The sequence below is a fragment of the Dermacentor silvarum genome, chromosome 11 (genome assembly GCF_013339745.2).
Source record: "Dermacentor silvarum isolate Dsil-2018 chromosome 11, BIME_Dsil_1.4, whole genome shotgun sequence".
NCBI classification, from domain to species: Eukaryota; Metazoa; Arthropoda; class Arachnida; order Ixodida; family Ixodidae; genus Dermacentor; species Dermacentor silvarum.
The window spans coordinates 79724484-79739975 of record NC_051164.1 but is presented as its reverse complement, the minus strand read 5'-3'; the positions used below and the strand labels follow the sequence as shown (position 1 = coordinate 79739975).

The 15492-nt window shown below is 48.6% G+C and overlaps 1 protein-coding gene across 1 annotated transcript in view; it reads right to left on the bottom strand.

The window, feature by feature from the left end:
* Positions 1–6657, bottom strand: part of LOC119433250 (uncharacterized) — a 34712-nt gene extending 28055 nt beyond the window's left edge. Inside the window, exon 1 of the mRNA XM_037700397.2 lies at positions 6263–6657. Within this exon, the coding sequence (XP_037556325.1) occupies positions 6263–6407 (145 nt within the window). The 5' untranslated portion in view covers positions 6408–6657. The remainder of the gene's footprint in view (positions 1–6262) is intronic.
* Between the last annotated feature and the right edge of the window lie 8835 nt (positions 6658–15492).

Genomic DNA, 15492 nt, shown 5'->3' with positions numbered 1-15492 from the left:
GTGGCATAAAGGGCATGTGTAGGGGATATTTCTGTAAGCTGCCATTCCATGCCAGGAGCCACAGGTGATGTTTTTTCTTGCTTGATCTAACATACGGGCAACCACTTGCCAATGCCGCATTTCTGACTCGAGCACGAGATCGGAGCATTCAGTGAAATGAGCTCGCAGTGTCGTTATACCAGCCTGGCTCTGTGAGCGTCCTTTAGTTGGGTTAATGGCGTTCAACCTACGAAATGCCGACAAAGCATTTTACAACTTCAATTACAACAGTACTCCTATTTGCTTCATGAACTGGAAGCAGCGCTATCGGACGCAGCCTTTTTTTAATCTTCAGCACCAAGGTTGGTGAGCTTCTTGCTGACCACGTTTCCCAGATCTATAGAGCTCGAGAAGACTGATGTCATATTCGAGAAGACTGATGTCATATTCGTTTGCTTTCGTACGTGTCTTCAGAACGATAGTAAACCTGAGAGGTCGAACGTGGTGGCAGTGATTGAGTGGACGTGAAAGTAAGTCACAGGAACAAGATATCGAAAACATAAGTTCATTGTATGCTTGTAGGTACAGTGCCGTAGGTATGACGTAGGTACAGTGCCTAGTAAAATACTGTATATTCTATGCGCTATAACGTAGGCTCAAATTCATCGTTTGGTGTGCGCGTAAAGGAATGGGTATAAAGTTAGCCGAAATATGTCAATAACATAGCCAGTTAGCCGGCCTCAAATTTAAAGCGCCATACTCTCCAGAAGAGTAGCCGATTTGGCGGAAAGTAGCCACCAACGGCAACACTGACATACTTCATATATCACACACTGTAAAGTAATTTACCCCCTTAAAAGTGAAGTATGGTGTAAATGGTTCTATAACTGACACCCTTACCTCCACTCGGTCTATAACTAACCCTTACACTTTTTGGGATGTAAGAGCGTGAGCCCTTACACACCCAGTGTACACCTTTATTCACTTCTAGGGGTGTAAATTATTTTACAGTGTAGGCGTGTTACCTTTGTCTCTTCGTTCGGAGTTTGTGTTCATCGCGTCACTCGTGTAACGCCCAACTAAATTAAGGGGCTGACAAGTCTGCCGCATAGCTAGATGCAAAAAGTACATGTCTGCCGCATAGCTAGATGCAAAAAAAATGCAGTGCAAGAAAAGAATGAAAATGCTAAAAAGCTACCTCATTTTTTAAATTAGCTTCTGGCGTATGTTGTTGCTTTGCCGTGACCACGTTCGTGTGTGCTTGCGTGATGTTTTAGAGCGCAGCTCTTAGGCGCCCGTTCCTGCGTTGAGCGTCGGCGTCCCTCGGCGTAACCAAGCGAACGAGCACAGCGGAGGATGAAAGAGGGCGACAGCGAAGAGAGCTCGAGGAGGACAGCGGAGGAGGAGGGTATGAGAAGAAGAGCGCAGTGCCGCACAAGACGTGTCCTGCGGTGACGATCGCTACGAGATGGCGCCAGAGTATAGCGCGCGTCGTCTGTTCATGACGATGACGCCATGGATAGGGCACGCGGCGAACGCGTCCACCGATACCTTGTACGGAAAAAAAAAGCGCTGCATGCGCGGAGGTCTTTGTACGGCGACTGCTTTGAATCGCGCCCACGCGTCACCCACGCGCTGCCTCTCGCGATCCCACAGCGAGGCAGTCGCGCCGCACTTCGATCACTCCCGTTTGCAGCGTGCCGCACGAGACAGATTGACCGCGCCAGCCAAACGTATACAGCTGCGCTCAGAATTCCGCAATGGGAGTATCGCAATCATCGGTGAAATCTTTTTCTTCATGCGTCATAGGCGCGTGCCGCCCGCTTCAGAACCAGCTCGAATGCGACGCGCGATGCAGAGCACTGCGTTAGAGGCAAGACATGGCCAATGAGATCGCGCGCGCAGGTTTACCTGCATGCGCAATCTCGGAGACTATTCTGTGTTATTTATTATTTGGCGGACTTTCTTTTAAACGCGTAAAAAAAAGAGCCACGCTTAGGATAGCGTGCTGGTAGCGCCGTAAACAACTGAAATTTATGTTTTCCAAGACACTCTATCATCTAGCGTTGACACATCTGCCGTACCCTTAATATAAAAGTTGGTGAAGTAGTTATTACAAACTAACTGGGAAGGAAAAAAAAACGTTACATTAAGTTGCTTCTAACGTGCAGTTCGTTTCACCCGTATCGTCCTTTTTCTTTAACTTGGGGCATGAAAGCTGGGACACCCAGTATACCGTATTCGCTCGTTCAGACCTGCACTTTATACAGTGAAGTAGACGCGCGTACGAAGCGGTTTATTGACGTTTCGGCCGGGGTCCGGCCTTCATCAGAATGAAGGCCGGATCCAGATTTACCCGGATCCAGAATCGCTTTTTTCTGGTATATATATATATATATATATATATATATATATATATATATATATATATATATATATATATATATATTTACCGGATTCGGGTCTTACATGAGACAGACTTGTGGCTACTCACTGAAGCCTCGAACTGCGCCGAGTTCCGCTATTTAAATAAATGCCATCGTGGACTGGCGGCCGACTATGAACACGTTTAGCTACCGAGCGATTTTTCGGACACGGACAAGTGCCATCTTGTAGAGGCTTGAGGGAATAGACGATATGCAAAACCTGCAACTGTGCTTCTCCACACACCTTCTTTGACGCAACTAAGATGGCGGACCACGGGATCAACGTGCGCGCCAGTGGCATTCCTGCCACCACCCGTTCCACGCACCGTTTAGGCTACACATAACAGTTATAGACATGTCTATAACTAATATATGCCTAATTCATGTCTGTAATATACGCCTAATTCAATGCACAGGCCTGCAGGCCTGTGCATTGAATTAGGCATATACAGGGTGTTTCATTTTAGCTGCATCAATTTTTTTTAAATGTTACCTGTGGCAGATAGCACAATTATAATCCTTGATCTAAACTACTCGATGAGGCGGCCATTACTTCCACGAGAAATCAAAACGCCTAATTGAATAATTACCATAATTACGCAAAATAACTTTTTAATAATTATTTTACGGTACATCTTTCAATCGACGAATTATAGCCGCTGAGTTCGCAAGGCGTATTCATTTAGAACGAATTCTCAAGACTGAACCAGTTTTGTGATATTAATTTTCAAAGTGTCCGACGAAATGCATGGGCGTTCCAGTTAACTTAGTGCTTCAATGCGTGAAACAGCGTTTTTCTCAAAAAGTTAACTGGAACGCCCATGCATTTCGTCGGACACTTTGAAAATGAATATCTCGAAACTGGTTCAGTCCTGAGAATTCGTTCCGAGTGGATACGCCTTGCGAACTCAGCGGCTATAATTCGTAGATTGAAAGATGTGCCATAAAATATTTAATTATAAAGTGAATTAATGTAATTATGTTAATTATTCAGTTAGGCGTTTTGATTTCTTGTGGAAGTAATGGCCGCCTCATCGAGTAGTTTAGATCAAGGATTATAATTGTGCTATCTGCCACAGGAAATTTTAAAAATTTGGTGCAGCTAAAATGAAACACCTTGTATATACGAGGTGTTAAGGACCGCACAAAGAGCGATGGAACGAAAAATCTTAGGACTAACGTTAAGAGACAGGAAGAGAGCGGTGCGGATCAGAGAACGAACGGGAATAGCCGATATTCTAGTTGACATTAAGCGGAAGAAATGGAGCTGGGCAGGCCGTGTAATGCGTAGGATGGATAACCGCTGGACCATTAGGGTTACAGAATGGATACCAAGAGAAGGGAAGCGCAGTCGAGGTCGGCAGAAAACCAGATGGGATGATGAAGTTAGGAAATTTGCAGGCGCAAGCTGGAATACGCTAGCGCAAGACAGGGGTAATTGGAGATCGCAGGGAGAGGCCTTCGTCCTGCAGTGGACATAAAATATAGGCTGCTGCTGCTGCTGATGATGATACGAGGTGTGTTCAAAAAGTATCGAACATTCTTCTTCCCCACGTAAACCAATAAAGTGCGGGAGGCTTCCTTCGGTGAAGATATAGAGGGGAAATTCATGCGAATGCGTGAATTTTTTTCAGCCCGCACAAAGCGTCAGTTGCTGGCAGTCGGCCTATGAGTGAGGACGTGTAGTGAGCCCTTGTCGGATTCCAGTGAGTTATAAAATGACGGAACAGGCATGAGCAGCGATATTGCAACAAATTTTGCCAAAAGCTTGGCGATACCCAAGTGGAAACCATTCGCAAGAGTCAACAGGTTTCGGGGGCGACGCCATGAGCACTTCATGAATGAAGAAGTGGTACAACAGCTTCAAAGATGGCCGCATATCAGCGGACAGCGAACTGCGTTCAGGACAGACCCTCAACAAGCCGAAATGAGAATGTCATTGAACAAGTGCGGACTTTGGTCATGGAGGACCGTCGTATCACAGTCCGAGAAGTTGCGAACGAGATAGGGATATGCAAATTGGATCAGTGCATTCAACTTTGAGCGAGCATTCGGGCATGAGGAGAGTGTCCGCGAAATTCGTGCCGAAACTGCTAACAATGGAGCATAAGCAACTCTGTCTGGAAATTGCACAGGACCTGCTGGACAATTGCAAATAGTAACCCCAACTTTCTGAACACCGTGGTCACAGGCGGTGAGCCGTGGGTTTATGGGTACGACCCAGAAGCCAAGATGCAGTCGTCATAGTGGAAACATCCGACATTTCCGAGGCCAAAAAAAAAAAAAAAAAGCATGGCAGGTCCGCAGCGATGTCAAGGTCACGTTGACCGATTTTCTTCGACTCCCGTGGGGTGGTCCATCATGAGTATGCATCACAATGCCAAATAATCAAAAAGGAATGCTACCAGGAGGTCCTTCGTCGTCTTCGTGATGCTGTTCGGCGCAAACGACCGTATCTACATGTGGGCAGCAAAAATTTGGCAGCTCCATCATGATAACGTACCCGCCCATTCTGCGCATCTGATTAAGAGTTTCTTCGCCAAACACAGCATTCCTGTGGCTCGTCAGGCTATACCTACTCCCCCGACATGGCTCTGTGTGACTTTTGGCTATTTCCCAAGCTGAAAATGCCACCGAAAGGAACCAGATTTTAGTGAAGACATCATGCGGAATTCGACGGCCCGGCTGATCACCATTCCAAAAGACGCGTTCCAGAAGAGTTTCCAACAATGGCGGGTGAGCTCTGAGAAGTGTGTGCATTACCAAGGAAACTACTTTGAAGGGGATTAGGGTTTTGTACCTCCTAATCAATAAATGTATTTGTGCTGACCAAAGGTTCGATGCTTTTTGAACACACCTTAGTATTTCCCAATAGTCATACACGTCGAAAAGCTTATGCTGTTAGGGTTGTAAGTGATAGTTTAAGGTCACACTGGTGAAGTTATACATGCACTGGTGTAGGCATAGGGCCAAACAGGGTAAGATATTAGCGAATGCCGAAATACCAGGTACTTTCCGTACAATCTTTCGCTCATGCTGAAGTCTTCATATACATCGTTCAAGTGTGCAGAAAGCCACACGTACACCGTTGAAAACGTTCATAAGGCCTGCTGCCACGGATGGCGTGGTACCTGCGGGCTCTACTATACCAAGGTTCAGTGCGAATTCGATAATTAATTACAGGTTCCAGGATATCGCCGCACACTCTTATGGGAACCGAGTACAGAAGACCAACTCGGTTCCCCCAATGTTTTAGACACCGTATACAAGAACTGCTTGAGTACATGACCAGAACAGGAATTCTATTAGCCATAATCATCACTGGATCTGATCTAAGTAGTACCACGCACTCTCTATAGAAACCGTGGTATTAAGTACGGAAGAGCGGATTCGAATACGAGGACATCCAGCACTTTTGAGTGGGACAAAAAGATTCCGCTCGCTGTGGACAGCGATGTGACATTCATAGCGTGGCTAATGCGCACTGGCGCGCAGATTCCTTTAATTGTCACGTGGTAACACGTGACGTTGTCAGATCGGTTGTATAATTGCAAAACTAGTGTTCCGTTAGCGAGTCTGGGCGCCAAACATTTGTGCACATAAATCTTTGACAACCAATAGAACTAGCTCCTGCATACAGTGCTTGTATTCAGTATGACTTGTGAATACACTGGCGCCTGAAAGGACAAGTTCTCGCACGAAGTGCTTTTAACAGCTTACACTGTAAACGATGACCTGGTGGACGCTTACACCTCGTAGCAATCCAAGCACCGTTATTCATAGTACAATGAATAGAGATACGTGTATGCTCCGTGCTTATAGCACTGCATGCCGGACCCGCTGGAAAGCGCACTTACGCCAAGCGCAGGACGGCGGGATGTCTCCGTCTTGCGCATGTGCGGATACGGCCGCTATGCTGGCGACGAGCGTCACCAGCACCGAAGTCCAAAGAGTGCCGGAAGACGCCATAGCGGTCGGCCGCGTGTCGTAGTTCTTGTGCATGTCCCTCGCTGTGGGCACCGTGTGCGTCGTTGCTGTTCGCCTTCCGTGCTCCTTGTGGACAGTCGCGGTGCTGCTCTGCTTAGTTTCGCGGCCAGCGAGCAGCCCGGCCGCGATGACTGACGGGAGGACCCGCTCGGCGCGGCGTTGCGGTCTTAAATGTTCGTTTTTGTTTTTCTTTCGAGCGCGCGTTTGCGTGCTGCGTCCTGCACGCAACGTGATCCCACGCTAACGAGATGACGCGCCAACGCCGCCGGCACATTATACTTCCTCCTCTCGCTAAGTGGAGCGGTGAGAGAACACTGCGAGAATACTAACATATATTCTGGAGGCGGCCGCCATTTTGCTTTCCTTGGTCCGGCTTTTCTTTGTTTTCCTTCTTTTTCTTTAACTCTCACTTTCTTCGGGCTTTTATTTTGACCGTACTTGTTTTAAGAGGAAATTGGAAATTGTGTACGATAGAAGTCAGGGTCCGTACTCGTGTTGGACACAGCAGTAATGAAGGGGGGCGCCGCCAGTTACAAACAGCCTTTGCGAGTGAAAAGGTCTGGCAATTCGACGCCAGGGCCCGCGTTTTTGCGTCACCGTAAAATGTACTAACGGAATACCGTTTTACGGAATACCTGGTTACCGCGTAGTTGTACGGCAGCGACAACACTGGTAGCGACACCTGGCGAGGGAGAGTTTATAACCAAAGAGCACGCAAAGCTAACCCTGTAGTGACCTACCATACTGACTGGAAAACAAAGCGCGAATTAATTACGAACGTACAAATTGAACAGACGACCTACCATATATCCTCCGTGACAGCTGGCTCTTCGGTGTGTGTGGCGTTGGTAACGACATAATCGTTGCGATTCTTTTATGATTCTCAGTCCAGAACATTCAGTAGTCTCCCAAAAACGTTTCCAACGCAATGTAGTTGTAGAAGGCGTCTCAAGGTGGCACTACCAACTTTGCTACTGCAGCCGTCCACAGCTCTGGTAAGACCGTAAACCGTAAACTGTAAGAAGTTTACGGACAAGCTAAAACCCTCTATATAGTCACAAAACGTCTCACGTATGAGCGTTTCATGATTGGTCGGCGTTCGTTCGTTAGCCGCTCGTCATGGCTAAATTACAGTAGCTAAATGATATCGCCGATCGTCGCCGCGATGGCGACTCCCAGACGGCACTGACATTAAGATAAATTTTGTGAATGCAGGTTCTGATATTGCATGAGAGGTTGCCATTGTTCAATTCGTCTATGTGTTAATGCAGAAGGTGGTTTTGCGCTGAGGACCCCGCCACCTTCCTGTCGGAAACTATAACGGCAGTTACGCCGCCTCTGACACACCGTCAAATAGGCCGAAAGTGTTTTCAAACATAGACAGGCCTACCTCATAGGGTTTCTGAATCAAGCGCCGGTTTATCTGATTTGGCTTCGGAGGTATTGAGAATATATATATATATATATATATATATATATATATATATATATATATATATATATATATATATATATATATATATTTGCTTTAGGTTTTTCTTTTGCTTCCTGCACTGTTTCCCCGCATCTGTTAATCCTTGAATCCTCGTCGCTATATTGTCTAGTACATCCTGGTCCAGTCTCATGTTGGCCGGGAATCCTTTATTGGGTTAACAATGATTACGGACACTCAAGGCACGTTCCCGCCGCTGCTTTACCTTGTTATAGCTACGCTATCTACAGTTACGTTATCTACGTTATGCTATAGCTATGTTTGTTGTATTATTAGTTGTATATGTTACTGCGATAGACATTCGAGGAGCCTTCACACCGTCGGCGTCGTCGTGCTTTCGCGGTATCGACGGCAAATGCTCGGAAATCAAGTGGATGAGCCGTTTAAATCCATAATTTCAAACGATGTATAGGCTATCCAAGATTGTGAACAATTCGTGATTCTAATTTCTCAGGATCGTTTCCTACAACCGAGCTCTGCTCGAGTGATTGGAAGAAACACTTTGTTTTATTCTGGCCACGCTGAACAAAAAAAAAAAAAAAAAGACCCGAGCACATCTGCAACTTCACAAATCGTGCAGCAGATCAAGCCCGGAATGAACTTCCCTTATACGGCTAGTATCTCCAGCTGTAATTCCCCTGTGCGGGCTGCAGACAGGAAATGCGGCATACAGCACACATTACTCGTGTACACAGAGATCCCGTTCTGTTTGTATGAGCGGCGGGATGCAATTAAAACTTGCATTAACTTATTTTCAACCTACAACCATAAATCAACGTTACTATGTCGCCAGGACCTCAAATAAAAGTGGTGGCATAATTTTTCCGTCTGCATTTCTAGCATATATTCGCGGCCGTAACTGTCACTAATTAATGCTGCCTGTACTCTCGCTGTGCGTCATTTTTTGAGGTTGACAATGAACTATAGATTACATACTTTCCTGTTAAATATATAGGTTCACTTATACACCAGTATTACGTGCTTTTGCGTGTGTTCATTTATTTATTAACAGTGACGTGAGGCCAGCCTTAAAATGGCACAGATCGGAGTTGTGCACCGCGTCGGCACACACATATTGACACGTATAGATGTTTATCTTTCACCGGTGGCCGCTTTCCACCGGCTAACAAATGTTAAACGTTATCGCTCGGCGCAGGACGCGCCTGCATCGGAAGTTTCTAGAACGTTATCGATGCTTCTTTCCGTTGCCTGTTTTCACCGACGCTTATGTTATCTGATTGCATGACTGACGCGAATTGTCTAGAACTTTCTGGAAGACACGCGGGCATCAGGGATTAATCTAGAACCTTCGATGACTCAGGTATAAAAGCCGACGCGTTTCGCCGCTGATCAGATTTTCGACGATCGCCGACTGTGTTCGCCGCTATCGTTGTGCTTTGAGTGTACCTTGCTTTTGTGGGCACAGGTTCGCCCAATAAACAACCAGTTTCGTTGTACACAGTTTTACGACTGTTTTCTTCATCGTCACTACTACGTGACATCTGGTGGAGGTGCTTTTGTGTCCATGCAGCGGACGCCCCCGCAAAGCCGCGACCCAAGCCCGAAACCGGAGGACGAGACCAACGTTGCCAAGGACCAGCGAGCTAGCCGTAGGCAGCAAGGTCTTTTGCCAGAATACGGACTTCTTCCCGAGAAGACCACAGCGATCAAGGCCAAGTCAACGACCTCAATGGCAGCCCCAGCGTCCCCCATCCTGCTGCAGCAACCTCGGAAGCCACCGACCTTCCGTGGATCATCAGCTGAAGACCCTGAAACATGGCTGGAGACGTACGAGAGGACCGCGACATTCAACAAATGGAGCGACGATGACAAGCTGCGCCATGTCTATTTTTCGTTGGATGACGCTGCTCGGACATGGTTTGAGAACAGGGAGACCACCCTGGTGACTTGGGACCTATTTCGCGAGAACTTCGTGAGGACCTTCACGAGTGTCGTACGAAAAGAAAGGGCTGAAGTTCTCCTGGAAACCAGAGTTCAATTGCCGAACGAGAGCATCGCGATCTTCACTGAGGAGATGACTCGCCTCTTCCGCCACGCCGACCCCGACATGTCTGAAGAAAAGAAAGTTAGGTTCTTGATGCGGGGCGTCAAGGAGCATCTATTCACTGGATTGATGCGCAACCCGCCCAAGACTGTGGAAGAATTTGTTTCGGAGGCGACAACGATCGAGAAGACGCTTGAAATGCGAGCCAGACAATACAACCGCCGTGCGCTGACAAACTACGCCGAAGCTCAAGCTCTAGGCGCCGACGACCTGCACGAGACGATCAGAGCTGTTGTACGGGAAGAACTACAGAAATTATTCCCAAGGTCGCAGCCTCAGGTGACTTCAATCGCCGACATAGTTAAAGAAGAGGTTCAGCGATCACTGGAAGTGCCAGAAGTTCCGGCATCGCCTCAACTACAGCCGCAAGCGATGACCTATACGCCGCCGTCGCCCGTCGTCAAGGCCCCCCTCCGCGCTCGCGCCAGGGCCCCGTAACGCCGCAGTTCCGTCGTCCACCGCGGCCGCCGCCAGCACGCCCGCCCGTCGGACCTGATATCCGGACAGCGGGAGGCCACCTAATAACGCCGGCTGGAATCTGCACAGCGCGAGTCACGGTTAACAATCGCACTTACCCGGCGAGCTTCGTAATCATGCAGCACTGCTCCAGGGACGTCATCCTAGGCATGGACTTTCTAAACCAACATGGTGCAGTCATCGATTTAAGGTCCAAGTCAATAACGCTTTCAACGCACAACGCGATACCACCGGATACAGACATCAGTTACCATGCCTTGAATGTGCTAGAAGAACAAGTCACCGTTCCGCCTCGCTCCAATGTAATGATTTCCGTCGGTGCCGAAGTGCCTGCAGATATGGAGGGCGTCATCGAGGGCGATCATCACTTACTGCTCGATCGTGAAATTTGCGTCGCTAGAGGCATAGCTAAGCTACGTGAAGGGAAAGCAAAAGTGATGCTCACGAACTTCAGCGACGAATACAAGCACATTAACAAAGGCACAACGGTCGCCTACATCGACGAAATAGTACAAGCCGGCAGTGCTTTTGCCTTCACGGATTCTAGTGCACCTGCAACGAAGACTGTAGTACTTGAACCAACTTTCGACGTCAATCAGAACCTTCCTTGGCATAAGAAAGAACAGCTAAAAGCTCTGCTCCTGCAATACAAGGACTGCTTCTCGTCGTCGTCAAAAGTTCGACAAACCCCGGTCGCCAAGCACCGCATCATAACCGACGAATATGTCCGCCCGCTCCGTCAGAGCCCGTACCGAGTTTCGGCGCGCGAACGCGAGGCCATAAGGCAACAAGTCGACGAAATGCTACGCGACGACATCGTCCAGCCGTCCAAGAGTCCGTGGGCGTCCCCCGTGGTGTTAGTGAAGAAGAAGGATGGAACCCTACGTTTCTGCGTCGATTATCGTCGCCTCAACAAAATCACGAAGAAGGACGTATACCCTCTCCCACGGATTGATGACGCCTTGGATCGACTCTACAACGCAAAGTATTTTTCGTCGATGGACCTCAAAACCGGCTACTGGCAAATCGAAGTCGACGAGAGAGACCGGGAGAAGACTGCCTTTATAACACCCGACGGACTGTTCGAGTTCAAGGTCATGCCGTTTGGTCTTTGTTCGGCACCTGCGACTTTCCAACGGGTCATGGATACAGTACTGGCAGGCTTGAAGTGGCAGACTTGCCTCGTCTATTTGGACGACGTCGTTGTGTTTGCCTCAAGCTTCGAGGAACACCTCCGGCGCCTTGAAACAGTTCTTCAAGCTATCAAGACCTCCGGACTCACGTTGAAGCCAGAAAAGTGCCGCTTCGCATACGAGGAGCTCTTGTTTTTGGGCCATGTCATCAACAAGTCTGGAGTGTGCCCTGACCCACAGAAAACGGCGGCCATCACTGACTTTCCTCCGCCCGCCGACAAGAAGGCAGTGCGTAGATTTCTTGGACTGTGCGCCTATTACAGGCGCTTCGTCAAGGATTTTTCACGGATCGCCGAGCCACTGACATACCTCACGAAGGCCGACGTCGAGTTCAAGTGGGAGACGCCGCAAATCGAAGCATTTGAAGAACTGAAGCGACGCCTGCAATCGCCGCCCATTCTTGCGCATTTCGACGAAAACGCCGATACCGAAGTCCACACCGACGCAAGCAGCGTAGGACTCGGCGCCGTGCTTGTGCAGAGGACTGACGGACTAGAAAGGGTTGTAAGTTACGCTAGCCGGTCGCTATCGAAGGCGGAATCAAATTATTCCACAACAGAAAAGGAGTGCCTCGCCATCATCTGGGCTACATCAAAGTTTCGCCCCTACCTCTATGGCAGGCCCTTTAAAGTTGTGAGCGACCACCACGCCTTGTGTTGGCTAGCTAACTTGAAGGATCCTTCAGGTCGCCTCGCACGATGGAGTCTGAGACTTCAAGCATTCGACATCACCGTCGTCTACAAGTCCGGCCGAAAGCACTCTGACGCCGACTGCTTGTCTCGCGCCCCCGTCGAACCGCCGCCACAGGATGACCAGGATGACGACACTTTCTTGGGACCCATCAGTGCCGACGAATTCGCTGAACAACAGCGAGCCGACCCGGAACTAAGGAGCCTTGTAGACTACCTAGAAGGCAAGACCGTCACTGTGCCGAAGGTGTTCAGGCGAGGATTGGCGTCGTTTTTCTTGCAAAACGACATTCTCCTAAAGAAGAACTTTTCGCCTCTCCGAGCCAACTACCTCCTCGTGGTACCCTCAGCGTTGCGTCCAGAGGTTCTGCAAGCTCTCCATGACGACCCAACGGCTGGACATCTCGGTTTTTCCCGCACGCTCGCGAGGATACAAGAAAATACTACTGGCCTCGCCTCTCTGCCGACGTCGCCCATTACGTAAGAACATGCCGAGACTGTCAGCGACGCAAAACACCGCCGACAAGGCCAGCCGGACTTCTACAGCCGATCGAACCACCTCGCCGACCATTCCAGCAGATCGGGATGGACTTACTTGGGCCTTTTCCGACGTCGACGTCCGGGAATAAATGAATCGTCGTAGCTACGGACTACCTCACCCGCTACGCCGAAACAAAAGCCTTGCCCAAAGGCAGTGCCGCCGAGGTAGCCCGATTTTTCGTTGAGAACATTCTCCTGCGTCACGGTGCTCCAGAAGTCCTCATCACCGACAGAGGCACGGCCTTTACGGCAGAACTAACTCAAGCCATCCTGCGATACAGCCAGACAAGCCATCGCCGGACCACCGCCTACCACCCGCAGACGAATGGCCTCACCGAGCGCCTAAATAAGACCATCGCCGACATGCTGGCAATGTACGTCGACGTCGAACACAAGACGTGGGATGCCATCCTTCCGTACGTGACCTTCGCATACAACACGGCCGTGCAAGAAACGACGCACATGGCGCCGTTCAATCTGGTCTACGGAAGGAACCCGGCAACGACGCTTGACGCCATGCTACCGGACGTCACCGATGAGGAAAATCTAGACGTTGCCACCTATTTGCAGCGTGCCGAAGAAGGTCGACAGCTCGCCCGCCTGCGCATCAAGAACCAGCAGAGGACCGACAGCCGACACTACAATCTTCGACGACGCTGCGTCGAGTACCAGCCCGGAGACCGTGTTTGGGTCTGGACTCCGATACGCCGACGAGGACTTAGCGAAAAACTCTTACGTCGCTATTTCGGACCATATAAGATCATCCGACGTATTGGCGCACTGGACTATGAGGTCGTGCCAGACGGCATTTCGCAATCACAGCGGCGCCGCGCACGACCCGAAGTCGTCCATGTGGTGCGTCTTAAGCCTTTCTACGCCCGCTGACGAACTTAGGTACTTTGTTACTTTATTTTTTTCCTTTATTACGCGTGGTTTTGTTTTCGCTTTCACATTTGTAGCATCGGGACGATGCTTTTTAAGGGGAGGGTATTGACACGTATAGATGTTTATCTTTCACCGGTGGCCGCTTTCCACCGGCTAACAAATGTTAAACGTTATCGCTCGGCGCAGGACGCGCCTGCATCGGAAGTTTCTAGAACATTATCGATGCTTCTTTCCGTTGCCTGTTTTCACCGACGCTTATGTTATCTGATTGCATGACTGACGCGAATTGTCTAGAACTTTCTGGAAGACACGCGGGCATCAGGGATTAATCTAGAACCTTCGATGACTCAGGTATAAAAGCCGACGCGTTTCGCCGCTGATCAGATTTTCGACGATCGCCGACTGTGTTCGCCGCTATCGTTGTGCTTTGAGTGTACCTTGCTTTTGTGGGCACAGGTTCGCCCAATAAACAACCAGTTTCGTTGTACACAGTTTTACGACTGTTTTCTTCATCGTCACTACTACGTGACAATATATACCGGGTGTTTCAGCGAACAGCTTCAAACATTTTTAAAGGTTGCCTGTGGCAGATAGCACAATTCTAGTTCAGGAGTTGGTCTACTCGAAGAGGCGGACATTACTTGCACCAGAAATTGAAATGCATTATCGACTAATGTACAAAAAAATCACTTACATTTTCAGCGTAAGCTGTTATGGGCTCATTCCAATAGCAATTTCGGTTGGCGACGGTGTCCGCCGCCGCCGGTGGTATCCGGTGTCCGTAGCTGCTATCGCCGGGAATGAGAAAAATGAGTAACTGACACCCGCCGCACGGGAGTCAGGTACTCTTTAACTAATTACCTTATGGCCCATATTGCGATTTGCAATTTCTAGCCGTGGAGTTCGGACGGCGGATCCACTTTTAACGAATTCTCAGGATGACAACAGTTTCGAGATAGTAATTCCCGAACTTTGCGGAGAAAATGCATTGGCGTTCCAGTTACTTTTGTGCTTCAATGCATAACACGACGTTTTTTATATATATAAATCATATCATAAGAAGCCAACAACCATGGTTGTTGGCTTCTTATGATATGATTAATAAAAATCGGGCCCCTCGGTTCCCTTTCTTCTCCTTCACACACACACACACACACACACACACACACACACACACACACACACACACACACACACACACACACACACACACACACACACACACACATATATATATATATATATATATATATATATATATATATATATATAAATTTTACGCATACATTTTCAAGGAGATTTTACTGCTGTTCGTTATACGCAATAATTCGGTATATGTGGATTCAATATATCCGGGTTCCACGTATTACAACTACAACTTGTTCCCGCCAGGATCGTGTTGCAACTTGGATGATGCCCGCGGTGTTGCGTCATGTGATGCCAGACAGGGGCTTCGGCTGCGTTGAAAGCGAAGCGTCAGCGTCGAGAGAGAGAGAGAGAGAGAGAGAGAGAGAGAAAAGAAATCGAGAAAGCAGGGGTGTTAACTACAAATACGTCTGGTTAGCTACCGTCTGTGGTAAGAGGAACAGCGAAATGGAAAGAAGAGAGGGAGAGGAAGGCGGTGAATGCGTGACCGTGTTAGGATAGCACCACGCAGTCAAAAGCGCTCGCACAAGCCATTAATTTTCAAAAAGCAAGAAAAAAATGCCTTCACTGTCTTCTCGGCCGATGATCGGTGCCGATGGTGTACTGGCTGCGT